Here is a 10,348-nt window from a genome sequence, read left to right on the forward strand (position 1 = left end):
CGGGATGCCAGCAACTCGCAGCGGCGAGTGCGGGGCGTTCGGCGTTAGTTTTTTATGAAGGAAGTTGATATACAGTGACACAACAGTGGAACGTAATTGCAGGTAAGGTAGTATTTGTGAATGTGCGTTCATATTATTTCAGTTTTTTACTGACTCTGCCCCAAGTGCCTGTGGTGTCACTGAATGCACGTGCGACAGCACTTTCTTACTTCACTCAGTGCTCCAATGCATGACATGCTCTCGAGACACTAACCATGTGTCAACAATACATTACGTGTAAGTTGTGACAGATTACCACCCGTACCATCTCTGTCTATAACAATCGCTGGAAATGTATAAAACAAACAATTATGAGTGTTTGTGTCATTCATAGTAAAAAGAAAAGAAGATTGTTAATACCCGGTCGCAGTCGCTGTGTTGTTGAGTGTTGGCCAATGTTGTTAAAGTGATTACGTCACCGTAAATTTAAAAATATATATATATTTCCACTTCTTCACAAATATAAGTAATTCTGTTCACTTTTGTGGTTAAATTGCTGCATTATACTTCCTATTTACTGTACTTGTTCGATGTGAACATACACTCGTGACTCATACATAGCACCATAGCAAGCATATTATGTCAGGAACATAATATCAAATCGTCCAGGTTTTTAAATTTTTAATTAGTTGAGAAACAATCTTATCAGGTAAGAATTTGACGATACGTTTAGTCCGTTTAGTTCTTACTTTAATGTAAAAAATGCAACAAAAATTTTACAAATTTTACCATAGAAAATTCGTCACGTACGTAGTCAATTTATTCTTGCAATATAAATTCCGATTGGCTAGTCTAGTACAAGTAGTTCAAGGTTGTAGCTGCTAGTCTATGGTACTACCATGATACACGTGCCATTAATGTCATTTATAGATCCTGTATATAGGATCATTTAAATACACTCCAGTCGCACACCGCGTACTTGCACTTTTTAGTAGGGCAGTGTGCGACTGAAAATGCTGTATCGACATTTCAGGACATTTTTGTATTTTCATGGTTCTAAATCTGTTTCGACAAAGCGGGGACCATTGTATGTATATCACAGGGGGTAGAAATAAGGGAAAAAGAAGGATGTAATACAGTTAACATCCTTCAGTCAAGCAGTTAATTCAAGCCAATTTATTGTAAGCCTTCTTGGCACACTCCATCATCTCCATCTTATCTAATATTTGTTCATTTCCTCTTCAACATAATCCTCACTATCCTTGGAATATTGCACGTGGAAAGTGGAAACTTCAAGAAAATTACCGTAAAATGGGACCAAAATATTCATGGTTTCGTCGGACCATTGACTTTGAAAATTCTGATAGTCTCTTGGATTATTTGATGGCCCTGGACCATCGGACCATGCTTATTTCGACCCTGATATCATCCAGAGTAATAAATATCTATATAATTATTAAGGTTAAAATATTTATCACATTGCGGAAATGAAACTCGCTTACATATATCCCGTTTGTCTCGCAATGGGTGGGTCCAAAAGATAATAGAAGAACACGCCGTTTCGTGCGCTACTGCGACACTTCGTCAGGTGATGCGGCGACGCTTGCGCGCGTCGAGGTTATATAATCCCCCGTTGGATTGAGCGTACAACTGCTGGACAGGCGCTGCTGTGATTGGCGGTCCTGACGTCGAATGAATGTCTTCTAGCGCCGTGCCGCCGGCCTGGCCGGCGGATCACCTGACGAAGTGTCGCAGTAGCGAGCGAGAACGTCGGTGTTCTTCTATTATCTTTTGGACAGCACCCATTGCGAGACAAACGGGATATAGTAAGCGAGTATATAATTATTATTATATTGATTAGCTCTTGATATCATATACCCCAGTAACCCCACATCTAGGCACATATATACCCCAGTAACCCCACATCTAGGCCCATATACCCCACATCTAGGCACATTTTATTGCTATATGCTAATTCATTAGTAACACAATGTGTTTGTTTGTGAGAAGGAATAACATTTTCAAATGGTGGTTTTTGCAGGCTCATATTTGAAAGCGACCGTGGAAATGTTGAAGGAGAAACTTTACACCCTTGTATTCGTGCAGTCTGCTCAGCGGATTCTCCTCGGCATGAAGAAGAGAGGATTTGGTAAAGGAAGGTGGAATGGATTTGGTGTAAAGTAATGCAGATGAAAACATTGTGGATGCTGCTAAAAGGTAATGGTAGAGTGTCATGTTATCTATCATGAGTGTTATAATATAGATGACACTGCTGTCTATATATTATCTCACTCCTGATGTTATTAGATGTCAATTATGCATGTTTATGTGCATTGGAAGGTAGTAGTAGATCCAGTTTATTATTTTCCTTGCTCCGAATATTTCAAGTAATAGTAATAGTAATAGTAGATCTACTTACTATAGTCTACGTCCACACTGCAGACAATTCTACAATAGTACTCTGTAATCGTATTCAGATTGTTCATAGTGTCAATATGTTACTCAGTCTGCTGTCGTTAAATTTCCATAGAGTGTTTAATGGCATCTTGCTGTGTTTAATTTGTTTAGGGAGTTGCACGAGGAGTGCACTATTAACGTGGCTTCCAGTCTATGCAGCATGTGCTGGGAATGTCTCGAATTTGGACAATTTGCTTGACTGATTCGCCGGCGTCGCGGCGTGATGAATGTGCACGTTTTCCATACAAAACATTATGAAGGGGATCCGGAGGAGACAGAAGGTATATTATTAACCGAAAGCTTGTGATCATAATATCAAACGTGTTTTTCCTGTATATCACTTTCAATGCGGTGCGTAGCTAACTCATTTTACCTGTGGGGGGGGGGGGGGGGTAAAATCACGTGCAGTTTATGTCTTGGCAGTTGCTTGTGGGTAGTTTTCTATTGGCTATGCAGTAATATCTACATTGTTCTGGAGGGCCAACCCGCAATCTAGCTACATCCCGGCCAGTGGCGGATTCAGGGGGGCACGGGGGCGGGTCTGCCCCCCCTAGAATTTTCGGGAAAGGGTAATTTAGCCTAACACCCTCCCTCGCCTCGGTGCTTTGTGCCTTGCGAGGGGCTCGGGCATGATTCGGGCCGCGACCCGCCACGGGCCGCGGGCCTGGCCCGGGGCGAAGGCCGCGGCGACCCGTCCCCGCCAGCGACGAATGCGCCCCCCCCTAAAAATTCACTTAGACTGGATCGCGCCACGCGATGCCCTGGCTGCAGACTGTTGTGTCAGGTATACTGTTATCATCATAGTATAAAGATTCCTTTATATAAGTCATAGAATAATAATAAATTTAGTTAAATCTAGTTGTTTTCCAGAATGCGACGCAAGAAATGGTATGAATTGCAAACAGTAGGGCCGTTCGCGAACATGTGGCCAGATGATGCATCTATGGTCCCAGATGGGGAATGCTGAATGAGCAAGAGTTCGATAGCTATTGTTGAAATTCCAAGGGAATGGAGCAAATATTTTAGAACACACAAATTGAAGAAAGTGGATACATGTAAATCCAGGTATTGTAATTTATTATGTATCTGTATGTATTAATGTAAGCTAGGATTGAATAGCTGTTGAGTGAATAGATGATTTATTGTAATTACGTATGGGAGCCACCATACGCGATTTATTATTATTGACTATATTTGTGTGCAGAATCGGCGCCCGGTTACATTGGTAACAATACAAAAACACTTGGAAAAAGCAGATCTTAGTTAGTGCTGCAGCGCAATAGCGTACAGCTATGACTGGTATGCATTACTGATATTGATGATACTGCTAATTATATATCATATTTAAATACTTAATTTGTCAGCTAGTCTGTATCCACTACACTAGATATAGTGACAAGATAGTGCATGCCTCACAAGAGAGTACAGCCACCTCCACAACACCCACCAGTAAACTGTACTAGAATCGAGGGGTACTATATATGCGAGGGGTATATATACATATAATGCATTATTATGACAGTGCAGGTGTTGAAATTTGTTGGTATATATTTTTATTTGCGCTGAAACATGACAACTGGCCATGGCGCTATGACATACATATATGTGATATAATATATATTATATATATATATATATATATATAGTATATATAGTACCCATGATATAGGTGGCTAGTTCTGCTGACTTTAATTTCGACAGTGATACTTTTGTATTGGCATGGGATCATGTAATGCAAATATTACTATACAATATTTTCTAAAAGTGGCATAGGTGGCTACATGATGAAATTTTTTTAGTTGCTTTCACTTGCTTGTTCACTAGTACAGTATTGATGTTGTTTGTGCTGTTATTCTTGCAATATTTGCATACAAATTTCGGCATACTGTATGGCGAAGTGAAGGTTTTCGTCCTTAAAATGGTCCTTGAGCATTGTATGCGCTACTGGCGAGGTGCGGGGCGCGGGCCAGGGTAATTTGTCTTAGGGGGGGGGGGCGAAACCAAGGGCGCTGTACAGGGATTTGTTACGGTGGGTCTAACGCGTAGCCAAACTTCGAGCACGCCGAAGGGTGGTCTGGTAATGTTTTTTAATTAGACCCCTCAGATGCGTTTTCTGCGCGAGCAGGGGTGGATCGGACACCCTGGGATCCCCCCTGGTGACAGAGTCGCGCCTGGAAACTGTGAGGACTCTGATACCGGTGTACGGCGTTGCGACGGGACGGGTGGGTGCCAGGGGGTAGATTCATGATTCATCAAGCTGCGTACGCGAAAGCTATTTTGCGTAGATCTTTGTGTATGGCCTCCCGACGTTCTAAGTTCGATTGACATACGGCAATCGACGTTGCTTAGTTGCGATTTATCAACGCAGTTATTTAGTAAATTTGCGTACGATTTCGCGTACGCAAGCGAGGTCGTTTTAGGTGCGGTTCATAAAGCTAAAATTTACGTAAACCTATGCGTAACTCTACACGAGCTGACGAGGTGCCGTAAACCACTCGAAATTTCCGCAGGTGCTTCCATGCAGCATACCGCAGCATGCATTATTTTATTGAGAAAACATAAAATTACTACTCAACTAAAAATAAATAAATAATTACCATACTACACAGACAGGCGGCGCCTTTGACGCTTCTTTTGTCATAGCTTGGCATTGTTTTCGTTATAAGCGAGTTCGTAGTTAGCCGTGTACGTGCACACGCCGCACTGACCGCACTTGTACGTGCACACGCACGCACGTGCACACGCACACGCACTACTCAACTAAAAAAAACAGGGTGTGCTGCAGCACCCCCAGCACCCCGGCTAGTAAACGGCACTAATGCGTAACGCGTAACGCTATGGGTTAGGGTTAGGATTAGGATTAGTGTTAGGGTTAGGGCTAGGGTTAAGGGTTAGCGACGTGGATATTCGTCCGAGGATCGTTGCGCATCACTACGAAAGGTTATACACCATAGATTAATATGGGTACTATGACACGCGTATATAAGATAGCCGAGTCGGTGTAGAGTTAGTGTTACGGTTAGGGTTGGGTTAGGTTGACTGTTTGTACTTATGTGTATATTTTGCTCGGACGAATATCCACGTCCTTAGGTTTAGGGTCCCAAGGCACCATAAAACAGCGTTACGCATTAGTGGTACGGAAAAAATAGACGCGGCCGAGACCCGCAGTCTGAGCCCGCAGTGAAAGGGTTTTAATAATTCGAATTAGCAAGAGCTGGGATTCGGGCTGAATCCTCCCCCTCCCCCGCACAACAACAGCTTTCAGGCCCGTCGAACCAGTTTCCTTTTCTCTCTTTTTTCCCTTCTTTTTTTTAAAAATCATAGGGGGGCAACTGCCCCCCCCCCGTGACGCCGCGCCTGTGCCACTGGCCTGTGCCTACTCATGATTATCTGCCAGGGGTGAATATTATAATGACAGATATCTATTATGCTCTTATTATGTGCCTACAGACAGTACTGTGTCTGAATGTAAAATTTTTTAAACTACACGTTCGCAGGCATGTAATTTGCGACTTTTAGTAACATAGCAACTGTACAATATATTTACATTACACGATAGATATGTAAACATAAGACCTTGCGTTTATTTATTGATGAAGTGTGGCTATTTGCGAAAGGTAGAATAAGAGTCTTTGTCAGACTACGGGGTGGCGCCACTATCTCCATTAGAACAAACTCTGAACAAACAAGCGTCTGTAAAGTGCTAGGCATAACCGCAGTGTTACTGGGGCTCAAATTGAAACTATCGGATGTTTCAGGAATAAACGCATTCGGACAGATTAAACTATTGGTAAGAACTGAGTCATTTCGATATAATTGCTTATATTAGTTAATAAACCGATCGCAACGTCAACGAATAGAAACCACTAGAAACCTACTCGGGGGCCACCGCACCAGTTGAAGTTGAAGTGACAACTTGCCAATCGCCACGCAAGTAGCCTAAGAAAATAATTTGTGACAACGCCAAATCAATTTGCCGTAGCCCTATGTTGTTTCTGTATGTCTCTTGACTCACTCGGATTGCAAATCAACGATGATTATTATTGTCAAGTTAATTGTCTTGCGTGAGCAAGTGAAGTGGCAGTGCTGTCACCGGTATTCGTTACTGACTTACTGTGATCTGGGGGCCAACGCGATCGTGTGAACACATACCTAACTGTTATACTGTTAGCTCTTGCAATGCATGAACTCTAGCTGAACTCCACCCATGTATCCCGTTTTCCTGAAGCAAGGGTTATACTGCATTGTACTTGTAGGGTTGCAATAGGTCAGAACGCTGTGCTGCAACCCGTAGTGCGATAAAAAGGTCCATATCTTGCAAAATCACAATGCTGGTCATAGCCTGCCACTGTGATTAAAACAAAAAAATAATGTCCAAACCAAGTGCTTAGTTTCATAGTCAATGACGTACGAAATATTACCAATAAATATTATGGAAGATTTGTTTGCTACTAATATAAGAACTTACTGTCACCAAGCCTGTACGTGTACTTGTGTGTTGCAGATGAGCATTTGACCGGCATTTACAGGTGATTATAGGCGAAATAGAGTAGAGAAACATTAAGACTTTGGTAGTAAATACATTCCGTTTATTTACCTTTTTTTGAGACGTTCCAAGTGCCTGGGAACACACACGCATGCACACGCACAGTGACACATATACACAAATATTATGATCGCTCTAAAACAGCAAGTTATTGCAAAAAACTGCAAAAAAACCACAACCCGCACTGCATAAAACAACCACTGAACCAATGCTATTCCTGTCGCCCGCACTGCGGGTTGCAGGGAAAAATGCACCCTAAACATTTATTACACCTGCGTACCATTATCAATCACTATTCTGTCACTGGCAAATCAAGTGGCCTAACCGTGATCCTGTACTGTAGGCTGTATGGAGCGTAAGCCTGTAGTGTACTGTACTGACATTCAGCGAGTTCTTAATTACAAAAAAGATTCGCGGTGTACTTAAACAACTTAACAATCTCTGTCAATAAAAAAGAAATAATGAAATAACCATATTAACATTCAAACTAGGATTGTTTTGAATTTTTATATAGCAGACTTAGTAGTGAACATTTATAAAGGAAAGATATTCAATTTCCACATATCACAGCGCGTGCTACTATGTTTACGAATGCTCATATGTTAGAGTCACGTTTGTATGCTGCATTATGGGAAAATTGTTGAAGGTGAGGCGGGAGGACAGATTCATAGAAACATACTGAAAGTAGTAGGGAATAAGGTACTATCTGATAAGTTTACTAGTACTAGTCTACATACTATCTACTTCTATGTGTGGGTGATTAAACATATTTACAAACCCCTGGTACCGGTACCCTTTCTGTTTCAATCTCGATAACTTATCGCTTTTGTGCATACAATGATACATGATAGTTGATACATGATAGGCCTACAAGTACAGACTGTGTCACCAACACTAGCACAGGCACTTGGGACAGAGCACAGGCCCTTGGAGTTGGAGGCTCAAGTTTAAAGAAGAGTATAACTATAAGACTATTAAGAGCGAAGCCGTTACCTTCCGCTTCGCTCCTTATACTCTTCTTGAAACTTGAGCCTCCAAGGGCCTGTGGCTGTGGACAGAGTCAGTAAAAAACTGAAAATAATATGAACGCACATTCACAAATACTACCGTACCTCTCTTGTTCCACTGTTGTACCTCTCCGTTCCACTGTTGTGTCACTGTATATCAACTTTCCTTCATAAAAACTAACGCCGAACGCTCCCTCACTCGCCGCTGCGAGTGTGCTGTGTTGCCATTATTTATAATGATAATAATATATAACGGAGTTTCCTACCTTCTTTATATATTATTATCATTATATTTATAATACTAATAGCGACACAGCACACTCGCAGCGGCGAGTGCGGGAGCGTTCGGCGTTAGTTTTTATGAAGGAAAGTTGATATACAGTGACACAACAGTGGAACTGTAATTGAGAGGTAAGGTAGTATTTGTGAATGTGCGTTCATATTATTTTCAGTTTTTACTGACTCTGCCCCAAGTGCCTGTGGTGTCACTGATGCACGTGCGACAGCACTTTCTTACTTCACTTCAGTCTCCAATCATGACATGCTCTCAGACACAACATTGTCAACAATACATTACGTGTAAGTTGTGGACAGATTACCACCGTACCAGTCTCTGTCTATAACAATCGCTGGAAATTGTATAAACAAACAATTATGAGTGTTTGTGTCATTCATAGTAAAAGTAAAAAGAAGATTGTTAATACCTCGCAGTCGCTGTGTTGTTGAGTGTTGCCAATGTTGTTAAAGTGATTACGTCACCGTAAATTTAAAAAATATATATATATTTCCACTTCTTCACAAAATATAAGTAATTCTGTTCACTTTTTGTGGTTAAATTGCTGCATTATACTTCCTATTTTACTGTATTGTTCGATGTGAACATACACTCGTGACTCATACATAGCACATAGCAAGCAATTAATGTCAGGAACATAATATCAAATCGTCCAGGTTTTTTAAATTTTTAATTAGTTGAGAAACAATCTTATCAGGTAAGAATTTGACGATACGTTTAGTCCCGTTAGTTCTTACTTTTAATGTAAAAAAATGGCAACAAAAATTTTACAAATTTTACCATAGAAAATTCGTCACGTACGTAGTCAATTTAATTCTTGCAATATAAATTCTTGCATAGTCTAGTACAAGTAGTTCAAGTTGTAGCTGCTAGTCTATGGTACTACCATGAACACGTGACATTATGTCATTTATAGGATCCTGTATATAGGATCATTTAAATACACTTCCAGTCGCACACGCGTACTTGCACTTTTTAGGTATGCATGTGCGACTGAAAATCTGTTATCACATTTCAGGACATTTTGTAAATTTCATGGTTCTAAATCTGTTTCGACAAAGCGGGGACCATTGTATGTATATCACAGGGGTAGAAATAAGGAGAAAAAAAGAGATGTAATACAGTTAACATTCCTTCAGTCAAGCAGTTAATTCAAGCAATTTATTGTAAGCCTTCTTGGCACACTCCATCATCTCCATCTTATCTAATATTTGTTCATCTTCCTCTTCAACATAATCCTCACTATCCTTGGAATATTGCACGTGGAAAGTGGAAACTTCAAAGAAAATTACCGTAAAATGGGACCAAAATATTCAATGGTTCGTCGGACCATTGACTTTGAAAATCTGATAGTCCTCTTGATTATTTGATGGCCCGAGTGTTAGTCAGCATTATGATTAAATTACAATTGTAATTATATACAATTATAGGAGTGGTAAGCATATTGCAAATTATTGTGTCCAGTATATAGCGCCTTTATGTTGGATTTAGTCAGCTGTTTTAGTCGGCTTGAATCAGCAAATACAACAAGCAAACACGAATGTGTGTAGTGTTGTCTATTCATGGTATGGCAAGGCAACCAGTGCACAGCACCACTGACCTTTACCTTACACCAGCGATCTTATTAAACCAACCAACTATCGAGGTCCTAAATCTGCAGAGAGTAAGGCTGTATAGTGTAATCTGTCGGTTGGTCACTAACCCATACCTGCGCTTACAGGATGCCTGGGGGCTAATAACAAGTGGGTTACTGAACTGTGCACGAGCGTGAGCTCTACCACCGCACGTACGTTCACAGCGGCCTGTCGGGTCCTGATCCGAAAAACTCGCGTTGTTCTGAATTAAAAAATATAAAGCAAAATATGCAAATTGAAGTTTGGATTTTAGACCGGTGAGGTCTGCTAACGCTGAGAGGGGTCTATGTCCCCCAGGGTACTGCCGGAACGTACCCTGGTACTATCTAATATGCCGGACCGTACCTCGCCTACTTACTAACGAGTCTAGGGAGTCGCCTACGCCTACTCCTAACCCTAACCCTAACCTAACCATATCAGATAGTTACCA

The 10,348-nt window shown here is 41.1% G+C and overlaps 2 protein-coding genes across 2 annotated transcripts in view; one reads left to right on the plus strand and one right to left on the minus strand.

The window, feature by feature from the left end:
• Positions 1 to 7,739, minus strand: part of LOC106809581 (tRNA modification GTPase GTPBP3, mitochondrial-like) — a 22,888-nt gene extending 15,149 nt beyond the window's left edge. The window contains exon 1 of the mRNA XM_014812710.1: positions 7,463 to 7,739. The gene's annotated coding sequence lies outside the window, so the exon portion shown is untranslated. The remainder of the gene's footprint in view (positions 1 to 7,462) is intronic.
• LOC106809575 (7,8-dihydro-8-oxoguanine triphosphatase-like) overlaps positions 1,973 to 10,348 on the plus strand; it is a 12,545-nt gene continuing 4,169 nt past the window's right edge. The window contains 3 exon segments of the mRNA XM_014812703.1: positions 1,973 to 2,159; positions 2,161 to 2,196; positions 2,650 to 2,717. Coding sequence (XP_014668189.1) covers positions 2,005 to 2,159; positions 2,161 to 2,196; positions 2,650 to 2,717 — 259 coding nt within the window. The 5' untranslated portion in view covers positions 1,973 to 2,004.

This window comes from Priapulus caudatus, unplaced genomic scaffold (assembly GCF_000485595.1).
Source record: "Priapulus caudatus unplaced genomic scaffold, Priapulus_caudatus-5.0.1 Scaffold365, whole genome shotgun sequence".
Lineage (NCBI taxonomy): Eukaryota > Metazoa > Priapulida > Priapulimorpha > Priapulimorphida > Priapulidae > Priapulus > Priapulus caudatus.